Source organism: Sarcophilus harrisii, chromosome 2 (assembly GCF_902635505.1).
Source record: "Sarcophilus harrisii chromosome 2, mSarHar1.11, whole genome shotgun sequence".
In the NCBI taxonomy this organism is placed as follows: Eukaryota; Metazoa; Chordata; class Mammalia; order Dasyuromorphia; family Dasyuridae; genus Sarcophilus; species Sarcophilus harrisii.
In genome coordinates this window covers 247413575-247428450 of record NC_045427.1, presented here as the reverse complement: position 1 = coordinate 247428450, position 14876 = coordinate 247413575, and the positions used below count along the sequence as shown (strand labels likewise).

Sequence of the window (14876 nt, the reverse complement as noted above, 5' to 3'; positions counted from 1 at the left end):
ACATTTCCCAGCCTATTGTAAGGACAAAATTAGATAGAAAATTCTTTGAGACTTGGTGAATGCTGCAAAAATTTAAAGGCATTAAAAGTGTTGCAAAGAAGTTCAATATACCCAAATTCTGATGTATTTTGGTCATTGTTGTTGAATCATTTCAGGACTATCTGACTCTTCATAATCCCTTATGGGATTTCCTTGCAAAGATCCTGGAATGGTTTGTCATTTCCTTCTACAGCTCAGTTTATAAATGTGGAAACTGAGGCAAACAGGTGAAGTGACTTGCCCAGGGTCACACAGCTAGTAAATGTGTAAGGCCAGATTTGAACTCATGAAGAGGAATCTTCCTGGTTTCAAGCTTATTGTTCTATTCAGTGTGTTACCTTGCTACCCATTCTTCTGGTCACCCTCTATCTAATGTTACCTAATGTTTGAAAATATGCTTCATGTTCACTTTGCTCCTTGAAAGTTCATATAGTTTTTAGATATTAGCAAACATTCTTTTAAACTATCCTTTTGTGACTCACTTGAACCATTTTTATTTAACATTTAGCAAAACTAATACATGGAATTTGATGAGTAGAAAACTGGTGTTTAACTGGTAAACAATGGTTTGTTGAGCTGCTATTCCGCCTTAGCATTCCAGCTGCTAGTGTCTTATCATAGCTATTTTGAACTTTTGATTACTAGTTGTGAAAATGATCATTTTTAAAATTAGACATATATAACTGGAGTTTGATGTATTTCTAGTTCAGTTTCGTACAAAGGAAACTCCTTTCCAGTTCCCATTGGTGCTGCTTTTGTCATGTTCCTATACCCATGTATCCTGAAATTTCTAATGCATTTCCTTGTGCTTATGTTTCTACTATATCATATGCCAGTGCATCACTGTACCTATGTTGGCACAAAGTTGAGCCAGAAATGATTATAAGAACTATAGAATTTTTCAGCTAAAGTGGACCATATAAGTTATCTAGTTCATCATTTGACCCACAGGGAAGATTGTACCACAACCTCTTCACAAAGATTAGAATCTATTCTGTTTTAAAGAACCTCCCTTGGTGGTTACCAGTTCCAGTGTCTAATAGCCCTCATTTTTAGGAAATTTTTCCTTTTATCTAACCTAAATTCCTCCCACTTAGAGTGCTGAGGGCCAGTTTATCAGCTCAGGAAGACATCAATAAAATTATTAACTTAACAGATATTGAACTGGAAGGGCCCTCAGATATAGTGTCATTTTATGAGAAACTTCCGACCTAGAGAGATAAATTTAGGTTTCATAATTGGTGACAAGCATCCTGACTTCCTATCCTGTGCCCTTTCTAGTATGCCACACTTATTTTCATCCATACTCATGTTTTTTGGTCTAGTTTTTCGCTTTTCCAACAGACTTTCTATCCCATAAACATTCTCTGTCTTGTCCTTCCTTTAATCTCTCTCTTTTGCCTTATTCTTTTTCTGGAATCCTAACTGGAGTTAGAATTGAACCATTCAGGGCTAGAAACAATTGGATCTTTTATTTGGTGCATTGAAGAGAAGGTAGTAGAGCTTAACAGTCAAGGGAGCAAGAGCCATAAGGGGGCTCTGTACCTATTATCTCAGAGTTAACTAGTATCTCTGTGCCTATGATCTCAGAAGCAAGAAGTCAATTATGCTTACCTCAGCAACTTCACCCACCCTTTAAAATACCTGAGTTTCCCTGCTGCATGGACCCAGGAGTCCTAATGGCAGTTAGTCAAATCCTTAGAGAAACCTGTCAAAAGATTATAGTAGACTCTTTCCTACCCTGGACTGAAAAATCATCATTCTAGAAGCTCCCTGGCAACATCCATAATTGTATCCTTTCCCTTTCCTTTCTCAGCTTGCTTTGGAAATATCATTCCCAGCCTCAGAAATATCATCAGAAGGATAAGTAGACTGCCTGGTTTGCAGGTATCAGTGACTGCCCCAATATGGGAAAAGTGAGTGGCCTGCCTTAATACATACCTTTCCCTTATGGCTCTTGCTCCCTTGACTGTTAAGCTCTACTGCCTTCCCTTCAATGCACCAAATAAAAGATCCAATTGTTTTTAGACCTGAATGGTTCAACTCATTCTCCTGCAAAGCCCTTTTAGTCCCAGCAATGACTTTTAGCACCAACATATTTATTCTCCTTAAATAATGTTAGTATGATTTTTGGGAATCAGAATATGGTGGAGAAGGAACATAATTTGCAAGTAGTAGTTTTAGTTGTTAGACATATGTGAGTTATCTGGGGTTATGGCTATTATTAGAGATAAACAAAGCCCTAAATGACTCAGGGACTTACTGAAATTTAATTTTTTCCCTCACCCCCAACCTCCTGAAATTAAAAAGTCAAAAACTTTTATATTAAAAATAAACCAAATAGTTTTACGAGTTATTTCTGTATCTTCCTTCTAGCCTTGTTTTGCCCAAATATTACCAATTTTAATATGATTTATCGCTATATACTTTTCAAAAGAAAAAATCTTATTTCTTTACCATCCACTTATTATGCTGCCTATAGAATATATGACTTTGCAATCTTATTACAAACCTTACCAATTTTGGAAAAGTAGGTTGGAGGTTTTGCTTCATAAATCTTCCTGTCATTACTTGAGTATCCTCATAGGATTTTGCATACATTGCATTGTTTGTTGTAAAGTGTTGATTTGTGTTCATATTTTTTCCTCCTTATCACCAGGTTGTGACTAGGCTGATCCATTTGCTTGGGGAAAAGATCCTTGGCAATCTTCAGCAGGGATCTATACCAGGTAATTGTGCCTAAGACGACTGCCAATGTCATAACCCCCATGCCTTCATTTCTGAGCTGACATATTCTCAGCTGGCCCTTCATTGTGCAGCAATAAGAATTTCTGCTTCCATCAGGGGATGTTTTAGCATAGTCCTCAAGCAGTTTGTTTGTCCATTGTGAAATGTACTGAAACCATATACAAAGCCAAGAATTCATTATGAGTACAGTCTATCATGGGGCTTGTTAAGAGACTGTGGTTGCCAGAAGTACCAAAAGAACTTGGCTGAAACATGGGCTTCAAGGTTAACTTCACTGTATCTTTTGTTGACCTTACTTGTAGCATAGGTTGGGTGGGGGGTGTGTGTTAATCTTTATTTGGTACACAGGGAGGGCAGAACAGATAACTCTCTAGGATCTTATCCTACACACTTCCCATCTCCAAGGGAGACAGATTCCTGATGGGAAGGAAATCAAGAGATTGGAGCCAGAGGCTGCTCTGCTCTCAAAAAGAAAGGGGAAAGTCCCTGGACTAGAATTATATCTGTTTGCTCCCTTACATATTATTAGTCTAAGGGATATAGGTTTCAGGTTCAAGCTAAGCCCCTGATCACTATTCATTAATGAGAAAAGGAGGGCCTCAAGTGTTACATCTAAGATTTTACTTCCTCCCCACAATGACAAGCTTTACATAAATGATAGCAAAGATAACAATTTATCCAATTTTTATAACAAAACAGAAAGTATACATAGAAAAGTATATACCAGAGTGAAGGAGCTTTCTGATTGGGAACAAAGTAATTCAGCTCTACTTGAAAGAGAATCACAAATTTTACCCAAGGGAAATTTCCCATTTCTCTAGTGGAGCAAGCTAGGGATAGAGACATGATGGAGATTGCCATTTCTTTTTTATGTCAGCTTCTTCCCAGAGTCCTTTTCAACCTGAAATAGGGCTGCTCTCTCAAACCTGCAAGTCAGAAGTAACTGAAGAAACTGAATATTCCAAAGAGATTGAAGAGTGGATCTTCTCCTAACCTCTGCCCCCTCCCTCATGTGGGCATGTGGCATTGATTTCTCCCAATAAGGAAAGTTTCATACTGATGGGCTTTGGGCCTGGGCCTGATAGTACTCTGCTCTGATCCCTACGACAGGGAGACTGAGGCTAGAGGATCCCTTGAGTTCAGGCGATCTGAAAAGGAGGAGGACTAAAAACAATGGGATTTCTTCGCTAAGTCTAGCAGTAATATGGTGAATCCCAGAGAGTGGAACATCAGGCTCCAAGAAGGAACAAAGTAACCCAGGCTGAAATAATGAATCAAGTCAAAGCTTCTGTACTGTATTGACATTAGGCCTATGAGTGGCCACTGAATTTCCAACCCCTCTCCCTGCCGCTCCCTCTTTCCCCCTTCTCCCCCCCTCCTCCCGCAAAGGCAATAGAATATCTTCTTTACTTTCAGAAACTACAGGAAAGAGAGAGAAATTTATCTGAGATTCCTTAGAAGGGCCAGAGATGGAGGCATCTTGTGTTCTCTTTAACTGGATTGTCAGGAATTACTGTTTCTGTCATGTGGTAGTCATGGGAAGAAAATTCAGATGTGACAAAATGATGAGTCTATTACTTCAACATTTCACATTCAGCTGACTTTTAATTAATTTTCTCCAGTTCTAACCTCAACTGTGGAGAGTGAATTTCCTGAAGCTGGTACACACTTGGGTGTATTTATTAGGAGCCTGGAATAGATTCAAGTTCTCAGGCTGTCATTTTGTATTGGCCTCCTCATGTTCTAAATAATGCCAATAGTCATCCACTTAATTCTCTACTATGGGCTGAAACTTAAAGGACGTTCTATGAGTAGAAGGATGTTCTTAACACAGACACCAACATAAAGATGACACATCTCATTTGCCAACTGAGTGCGTGTTCTGAATGCATTGCCACTCATTGTCTGAAAGTGCATAGTTGATCTCATTAAACTACTCCTACTGCTAAAGGCAGAACAATTTAAATTACTTAAAAAAAAAAAGCCACCATCACATATACAACAGAAATCAGAAATTCACTCTGGCTGCAGTATAATAATTGAAATGAAAGGGAAGGTTCTAAGAACATTTTTGAGACAGAAGAACATTGAAAACACAGAAGATACTACAAGAAACAAAGATAATTTCAGAAAAGAGACATGAGACATATTATGATCATTTCCAGTGCCGCGAAGATATTCATGAAGCTGTTTTCTAAGCAAAATACTGACTCTTTCAATAAAGACTTGTGGCATTTGGCCCAATTCATTGGGCACTTCAGGCACTGGAGCTTCCAGTACTATCTTGCAATAGGAAGAAAACTGATACCTGGATGGTTTGTGGTGTGGTTTCACAAGTGTTCTCACAAGAAAGGGATAGAAATTTCCTTTTGCTTTATATTATAGTGGGTGCTATTTCGGGGTCCTGGCCAGAGGCTAGCCTTGGAGGCAGTTTTAATCTGAGAGAACTGCCTTAGATTGAGAGAAGATCCTTAGATTTTTCTCAGCTGGGAAAGTTTGGGACCACATGAGGCAAGTGATACTGGGCAAATAAAAAATATGACCAAATAAAATTTCACTTATTAGAAAAGGAAGATGGTGAAATAGAAAGCACTGTGAATCAGCAGTCTTTGTTCTTTGTAAGTGCTATACAAATGGAAAATATCTGAGGGAACTTTTCTCTACATTATTTTTTGCTGGGAAATAAGATGAAAGGACAACATATACATTTAGCACATTAGTGGGATAAATGTTCATGTTCTCCAAAGAAGCCTTTTCCTAAAAGGCCCAGTGCAATATCCTTTATAAAACATTTACTTATTCTTCTCAACTTGAAGTCACCTCTCTCTTTCTCCCTCCTTCCCTTCTTCCCTCTTCCTCCACCGGACTCTCTTTGTCTCTCTCTGTCTCTGACTCTCTCTCCTCACCTCCTCCTTTCCTCCTTCTCTCCTCAGAATTCACACAGCACTTTGTTTATGTCTCTTATAATGTTCGTTTTATTGTACATCATAGTAATGTTTCTAATAAGCTCCTCTTAGGCAAAGTCTGACTCTTTTTTTCTATCTCCCTCAGAGAGAGAGATGTAGCAATATTAGAGGGTTAGGGTTTTAGGCCTGATGCCTTCTCTTTGATGTTTTTCAGGTCACCAATTTGGACTGTATTTCTCTGGCAACAAGTGGGATTCTGGGAATCCATCCAGTAACCTTTCAACAGTGGCCATCATGCCAGTATCAGAAGATGTGCCCCTCATTACATTTACTCTGGAACTCAATCATGCCCTCAGTGGGATTGGTAAGCACCTTTTATAAATGGCAATATTTAATAAATAAGAAAGGAGATTTGATTTGTCCTGCTATAGAAATCTAGATTTCTTGATCAGTTACTCAAGTTTGTTAAAGGTATTTTAAGCATCTTCATTCACTTCCTTTCACCACTCCTCTGCAATAAGACATTGGACAAATTGTTTCTTTCTTAGTTTTCTTAGTATTCTACTTTATAATAATTGTCCTTTTGCACGTTTGTAATATATCATGAAGATGAATGAGTTATAGAGTGGTTTATTAACAGATGAATGAAATCCTGAAGTTTTGCTTAGTATTGTGAGTACTTCCTAGATGATACATTTATCTTTCTAGTTCTCACAACCTCCTTGTAAATTAAGGAAGAAATATTTTCTTCATTTTATAGATGAAGAAAATAAGACTTTGGATGAGGGTAAACAAATGCACAGTGACCAGGTCACTGTGAGGACCCAGTTTTGTCTTATTCTTATAGAACTTCCTTATTCCTTAGGTACAGCATGTCATGATTTGTTATAATATGGCAATAAATTAGCTTTCTTCATCCCACACAACAGGTTCTCTACAGTTACTTGAAATAGTAAAAGTAGAGAATTGGTAAGGGGAGTACCTTCTGCTGATTTATAGAGTGTTTCTAATTTAGAGAAGATGATTTTGCATTTTAAATAGAGAATGTTTTCTGGGAATATTCATTTTCATGTTATTTTGGAATGTAATTACGTCTTTTCCAATCCAGAAATCTCTTAAGTTTCTTAATTAGGAAACTTCCTTTTTACCAGAAGGATATGTAATGTCAAGAACTTTCCTGAATCCTGGAGGAAGAGGCCTTAAGAAGGCACAGGGTTTGTTCAAAGAATTGTTGAGTTGCTGAGCAGTGACAGATGTCTCATCTCCTATACTCCCACTATTGGCATGTTCCATTGTATGTTCTCATTTACTAAGAAATCTTCTAAAAAGTTACAACCAGGAGGGTCTTGTTGTTCTTTAATTAAGTTTCTTAAACCTTATGTCAGTGCTCCAGATCCACTGAATTTGGAAAAGAAAATCTTTGGAACAGACCAAATAGTCAAAACTCCAAGGTTTCTCTTTTGTCTAGAAACTTCTTTTTGTCTGGAGAAATCTAACAAAGAATGAACATGAAAGCCCAGTATGGTAAAAGGTCCAGCTTTTTTGATTGTTATATAGAAAAATTTCAGGGTGAAGGTGTTTTCTTGAAAGCACAGTGACCTTATATAATTTGGGATATTACAATTCTGGGCAATCTGGCTTCCAAATCCACCAGCAAATAGGAACTGTTGTCTCCTCTTTGACATCTCTGTAGCATTTGATGTTGTTAACCACCTTTTCCTTTGGGAAATTCTTCCTTCCTCAGGGTTCATGACATTGTTTTCTCCTGGTTCTCCTTCTACATATCTAACCTTTCCTTTAAAAGATCATCAAATATATGCCATTATATGTACATGAGTATCCTAGGTCCTTTAATTTTCTTTCTTTGTGCTTGCTTGCTTGGTGATCTCACCATGGTTTCACATGGGTTAACTTATCTTTTGAAATACTCATCCCTCTCATTCAGTTATTTGCCAAGTTTTGTCAATTCTGACTTTCACATTTCTCACATCCAGCCCTGTCTTTCCAGTCACATGATCAGCAGACTACTTCAGGCCCTCATTACCTTTCTTTTCCTAGTTAGTTTCTTGGTCAAGTTCTCTGCTTTTCCACTAAATGGAAATACATTTAGTACGTACCAAACACTGTATTAAGCTTTGAGAATTCAAAAGACAAAAATAGCTCCTATCCTCCATGAGCTCACATTATAAATGAGAGATACAAGGTGTAGGGATATATGCAGGAAGGATATGTGGCAAAGCCCAGGCATTGTCAGGATAGAGCAACAGGTACAATTGCAATGTCTTGGGATTGGAGGGCACAAGATCAGGGCAGATGATATGCTCTAATGGTGTGTGGTCTCCCATGTTACTAAGATGAGTGTAGTTGGGGACTTCTTGCTCATCCAGTAGATGTTAGCAGTTTTGTTCTCTTCCTCACCTGGAGCCTGGTTGGGCATGAAGATTGGGAAAGGGAGATCTTGAGTGGGAGGCAGGTCAAGTACTAGAGAAAGACTTTTGAATCAGCTTGGTTAGCTTTGCCCTCTGGTATTTAATGGTGAGATTCAAGCCTGGCCAAATGGGATTGGGCAGAGGCAAACCGATTTTCCTAAAGCACAAGTCTAACCATGTCACTCCCTGCTGAAGACATTTCAGTGGTTTTCTATTATTTCTAAGTTAAATTACAAACTCATCTTGAATTTAAAAGTCCTTCACCATCTAGTTCCAAATACATTTCCCACCTTGTTTTACATTACTCCCTCTCCTGCCCTACACATTCCAGCCAGACTGGTCTACTTGTATTTATTTCTTATGCATAACATTAATGTTTCTACCTCTATGCCTCTGTAAAGATTGTTTCACTTTCCTGGAATGTTTTTCTTAAAATCTGCCTCTTGAAATGTTCATTTCTGTTCCATATTCAACTTAAGTGCCATTTTCTACATAAGGCTTTTTCTAACCCTCTTCAATTCCTAGCACCCTCCACCCCCCAGAATTACTTTGTGTTTTTTTTTAATTTTGTACTTATTTATGCACATATGGATATTGATTCCCCCCTCAGTAAACTATATAAACTGTTTAAGGGTAGGGACCCTTTTCATTTCTATCTTTGTATTCCTAATGTCTAAGGCATTGTAAATCCTTAAATGCTTTTTGAATTCAACTATTTAATGGGAGGAAGGTGCAAAGAAGACTAAGCAGATGCTGTCAGACAGGTGGAAGAGAGCAGGATTCTGCAAGCCAGGGGAAAAGAAAAAGTCCCAGGAGGAAGGAGTGGTCAACGGCATCAAAAAACTAGAAAGATATCAAATAGAAACGAAAACTAAGAAAAGGTCATTAGATTTAGCATTTAAGTGATGATTGATGACTTTGGAGAAAGTAATTTCAGTTGTATGGGGGGATCAGAAATTAGATTATAAGGCAGGGTCCTCAAACTTTTTGAATAGGGGGCCAGTTCACTGTTCCCTCAGACTGTTGGAGGGCTGGACTATAGTAAAAGCAAAAACTTTGTTTTGTGGGCCTTTAAATAAAGAAACTTCATAGCCCTGGGTGAGGGGGATAATCGTCTTCAGCTGCCGCATCTGGCCCGCATACAGTAGTTTGAGGACCCCTAAGCCTAGATTGAGAAGTGTATGCAAACAGGAAATGGATTTGTCATAGGTGACTCTTCATTATAGAAATTTGGCCAGGAAAGGAAAGAGCAAGGTTCAGGGTGACTTGATAGTTTGAGGGAATGGCAGGGCCAAGTGAAGAGTTTGTTTTTTAAAGGATGGTGGCATCTTAAATTATCCATAAACAAGATAAGATTGTAAATAAGAGAGGGAAGGAATTATTGAGGTGTCCTAATGTCAGAGGAAAGGAGAACAAGAGCACAAGAAGAGGAGTGAGAGAAAAGATGGCAAAATATTGGGAAGAAGTACAGGGAGCTGTCCACCAAAATTCCAGAGAAACCCAGAGGGAACACCAGACCCAATCCAGATTAAGAAATCTAAGAAAGAATCACAATGCGCCATTTTTTTTTCCAGCCAAGATTTGCATAGAGAACAGTAGGACTGAATTCTGGCCAGGAGGAAAAGAGGTCCAAGATTCAGATAGAGGGGCTGAAACTTGTGTAAAGTGCAGGAACAGGTGCCAACCAGCAACTTGATGGCTCTGGGTAATTGATCCAGAGTAGAATGAAGAGTACACCTGCTCCCATGCCTTGCAATCCAGGATGAAGACCACTGCTGTCCTTAAGCTGTGTGCTTACATCATAGAGGATGTTCAGAAGCAAGCAACAGCTATGTGACTTAAATCTCAGGATCACAGGTCTCACTTTCTACTTCCAGCCAAGTCTGATATCTAAAGAATAATCATCAGGGCAGAAATCTCAGATTAAAGCAAGGCTATAATTCTGGACCAAAAAAAACTTTCCAGCTGTCTGATAGTCTTCTGAAACTACAAATGGAGCAAGTCCATAGGTCTGTCACTTAGACCCAAAGCACGGGTAGGAATTTGTAGAGTTCAGAACAAGGACTCAGCAAATGGATTTTACCCTATGTCAGATCACTTTGAGAAGACTGAACTCTTGGAGGTTCCAGCCTGAGTGATCTCTGAGAGTTTGGAATAACACAACATTAGATGTCCCAAGAGTGAAGCAGCTGGACATCATTTTCTCCAAAATATCTCTGAGACATTTTCTCCAAACATGTGCAGAGGCTGAACCTAATATAAAGTGATAAAACAAGATATAAGATGGAAAAATGATAAAGAAAAAAAGAATCCCACTGTAAAAATCTATTATGGTGACATATACTCAAAACACAAACTCAGAAGAGAATGATTCCAAACTATCTGTCAAGGAAGCCTCAGAGAAAAACACAACTTTGGCCACAAATTCAATTTGATTTTCTGGAAGAAATGAAGCAAGATTTTTTTTTTTTAAGAATTTGATATGGTGTTGTTGGGTTGTTTTGGGTTTTTTTAATAAAAGAGAGTAGTAAAAGAAAAAAAGTTGGAAAACAAGGAACTGAAAGAGAGAATTAACAAAACTTTACCCAAACAACAAACTCCCTGAAAATTAATGTAATCCCTATCCCAAAGCCTATTGGTGGAGATGAAGGCCCTACCATTCATGAGGAAATTGGCAAGAGGTAAGGGAGTTGCAACCTTTTGGGATTCTTCAAGTATGAGCTTACTTAAGGACCCCTCAAACTTGGAGTCTTCAAGCATTTAGTCATTTTAAGCACTTCTCATTTTCATCTTCAAGAAGAAAAATGGGAGAGACTAAGCTATCTTCAGGTTCCCAAAGGAAAAGATTGTGGGAAGACATGAATTGAGCCAGCAGTCTCGAACATGCTCTTACCTTTGGCTTGCTATAGTAGAGACTGCAGAGAATTTCTCCTTGGGTGAGATCAAGTATTCTCTTTCTTGGTTGAGCTAAATTACTTCACTCCCAAAGGGAAAGCTCCTTCACCCCATGTTATCTGGTATGTATTCTCCAATGTATACCTTTTCTGATTTCTGTTTTGCTATGATTTGGATAAGTGAGTGTCTCTACTATTTGCTATGTGGATTTATTGTGGAACTGATATTTGGAGGGAGAGGAGTCAAGTCTGGGATATAGAATTTGGTGTTTTCCTTTCCTCAAAAATGACAAAGCAATCAGACAGTAGATGAAACCCTACATGAACATATTTAAGGGAGCAGATAGATACACTTCTAGTCTGATATCCCCTCTTTCTGAGAAGAGCAGAGTGGGGTATAGAATTTGATGTTATCCTTTCCTCAAAAATGACAAAGCAATCAGACAGTAGATGAAACCCTACATGAACATATTTAAGGGAGCAGATAGATACACTTCTAGTCTGATATCCCCTCTTTCTGAGAAGAGCAGAGTGTACTCTGCTTCCAGTTACTTGCTTTCCCTCCTGGCAAGAATTAAAGTTTCCTTTGAAAAAGGATGGGAGAAAATGCTGGAGAGATTTATTCCATTTTCCTGTAAGCCACACAAGCCCTCACAACACATGGGTTTTTATACATACAGGGCCCACTTCTTCACTAAAGTAGTGTGGAGTGAATAGAAGCTAATTACTTCATAAAACAACAAAAAATAAAAAGAAGAACAAATTTTAAGGTATCTCATAGCAAAAACAAACAAATACACAAACAAACAAACAAACAAAAGACCTGAAAAACTAAGGAAAGGAAATGTAAAAATTGTTGGACTACCTGAAAGTCATGAACAAAAAAAAGAACTTAGACATCATATTTCAAGAAGTCATAAAAGAAGATTGTCCAGATCCCTTAGGGCCAGAAGACAAATTGGAAATAGAAATAATTCAGGTCATAACCTGAAAAAAATTCCCAAATAAAAACTTATAGCTATCTTATAGCTAAAATCCAGAACTCTCAGATCAAGGGGAAAAAAAATTATGTAAGAAAACATTCTGGCCCTAAGGAGTTGGGATCATACACAATTTAGCAGTTAGCACTAGAAAGGAATGGAAAGCTTAGGATATGATATTACAGAAGGCAAAGGAATTGGGCTTACAAATAGGAATAATTTATCTTGCAAAAATTAGTATCATGATACAGAGGAAAAAATAAACCTTTAATGAAATATAGGAGTTCTAAGCAGCCTTGATAAAAAAAAGAGTTTCAAGAAAATCTTGAAGTACAAATGCTAGAGTCAAAAGAAACATAAAAAGGTAAATATGAGCAAACAATCATGAGGGAATAAACATTGGATAAGTATTCTCATATAATGGGATGCACAAATAGAAGTTTATATAAGGAAGAAGGAGATGGGGAGCCATACCTTCATTTGAGTGGTCAGAGAAGAAATGCGTGCTCTCTCTCTCTCTCTCTCTCTCTCTCTCTCTCTCTCTCTCTCTCTCTTTCTCTGTCTGTCTCTCTTTCTCTCTTTCTCTCTCTAGTTGAATACAAAAATACATTTTACCAAACAGAGAAATAGGAGAAAAAGAGAAAGGAGAAAGGGAAATAACAGGAAGTGCAAATTAAAGTTGGGATTATTTCTCAGCAAAACCATCTCTAAGGATGTACACAAATATTTATAGCAAATGTTTTGGTGCAGAGAATTGGAAACTAAGGAAGTTTCCATTAATTTGGGAATGGCCAAACAAGTTATGATATATAAATATAAGTTGATGTTGTATTGTAAGAAATGATGAAGGAGATGATTTCAAGAAACCTAGCAAAACTTATTTAACTCTTTTGAGAAAAAAAAAAAAAAAACCAAACGATTACCTGGAGGCTGATAAATAACTACAACAAGGAATTTTGGACTAGGTAAGTCCAAGATTTATGAACTGATAAAGAATGAAGTGAATAAGATTGGGGGAACAATTTATACATGACAGCAAAATTATATGAACAAATAATTTTTAATGACCTGAGAACTTTTATCAATATAATAACCAATAGTGATTTCAGGGAACTCATGTTGAAACATACTATCCATTTCCTCATAAAGGTGAAGATTTCAGAGTGCAGAATAAGCTTTTTTTTAGACATGGTCAGTGAATAAATTTGTTTTGCTTGACTATATGTATTTATAATTTTTTTCTCAATTGAGTAGAGGAGTGGGATAGAAGGGAAAGAAGGTAAATTTTTGCTGATTGAAAAAATAATTTTTAAAAAAGTAGGAGTTGAAAGTTTTAAAAATAGAATAAAAGTAGAAGAATTGGCCTTGGCACAGAGAAGGCCCACCTCGTTATCAGACTGGAGAATGATAAAGGGAAGTTCTGAAGAATGGAGTAGGAGAGAGAGAGCTTGTAATAAATGGCCTATTTCTCTTTTTTTTTTTTTAATTTTTTTTTTATTTAATAGCCTTTTATTTACAGGATATATACATGGGTAACTTTACAGCATTAACAATTGCCAAACCTCTTGTTCCAATTTTTCACCTTTTACCCCCCCACCCCCTCCCCTAGATGGCAGGATGACCAGTAGATGTTAAATATATTAAAATATAAATTAGATACACAATAAGTATACATGACCAAAACGTTATTTTGCTGTACAAAAAGAATCAGACTCTGAAATATTGTACAATTAGCTTGTGAGAAATCAAAAATGCAGGTGTGCATAAATATAGGGATTGGGAATTCAATGTAATGGTTTTTAGTCATCTCCCAGAGTTCTTTTTCTGGGTATAGCTAGTTCAGTTCATTACTGCTCCATTAGAAATGATTTGGTTGATCTCGTTGCTGAGGATGGCCTAGTCCATCAGAACTGGTCATCATATAATATTGTTGTTGAAGTATATAATGATCTCCTGGTCCTGCTCATTTCACTCAGCATCAGTTCGTGTAAGTCTCTCCAGGCCTTTCTGAAATTATCCTGTTGGTCATTTCTTACAGAACAGTAATATTCCATAATATTCATATACCACAATTTATTCAGCCATTCTCCAACTGATGGACATCCATTCAGTTTCCAGTTTTTAGCCACTACAAAAAGGGCTGAATGGCCTATTTCTCAGTAAAGTAGAAAGCAAAATCTTTTGCTCAGAAAGAAAGGAGGAAATATGGTACAGGAGATTTAAGGAGAAAGGTGGAGATTTGGCATAGCTATTTTACAGAGTATAGTACGTCAATCAGGAAGGAATAGAAAGATTATTTTATACCAGTAAGGACACAGTTGAAATTAAATAACATAAATAAACAAAAAACATAAAATAAATAACTGAGGCTGATAGATAACTACAACGAGGAATTCTGGACTATGTAATAAATTTAGGTGGAATGACCCTCCTGAGATAAATAGGAGGGGGAGGATTTTTGCCTCAACAATCACAAAGTTTGAATTTTGGGATTAAGTGGAGCAAGAAATTTGCATACACCATGGTGAAAGAAGTGGCTTATTTCATAGAATCTTGCGATAAGTACACAGCATCAGTTTGAGTCCATAACTGCCTCTTGGTTCCCAGAGACCCAGGTTCACTTATAGTGAGAAAAATGACATAATGATTAGAATTCTGAGAACTGGACTAAATTCATAAGATATACCTGTTCTAGAACTTTACTACATCAAGAGAGGGAGAATGACTTGGCTAGAAGATACTCTGTACATGGTGTAATCATTCAGCTCTTGATCCATGAAGTTCTAGAAGTAACTGTTCTACTCCACATACTACCTCCTATTCATTATCTTTTTTTGTATTGAATCTCAAGATTTGTGATTGCTTTAAGTTTCTTTTGGA

At 37.3% G+C, this 14876-nt stretch overlaps 1 protein-coding gene across 4 annotated transcripts in view; it reads left to right on the top strand.

Moving 5' to 3' along the window:
* Positions 1-14876, top strand: part of PNPLA7 (patatin like phospholipase domain containing 7) — a 226450-nt gene that overhangs the window by 123995 nt on the left and 87579 nt on the right. For all 4 annotated transcript variants that reach the window (XR_004231932.1, XM_031951881.1, XM_012554075.2 and 1 more), the window contains 2 exons: positions 2699-2768; positions 5908-6057. Coding sequence is in view for 3 of the 4 variants with exons in the window: in XM_031951881.1 (XP_031807741.1) it covers positions 2699-2768; positions 5908-6057 (220 nt within the window). In the remaining variant the exon portion in view is untranslated. The remainder of the gene's footprint in view (positions 1-2698; positions 2769-5907; positions 6058-14876) is intronic.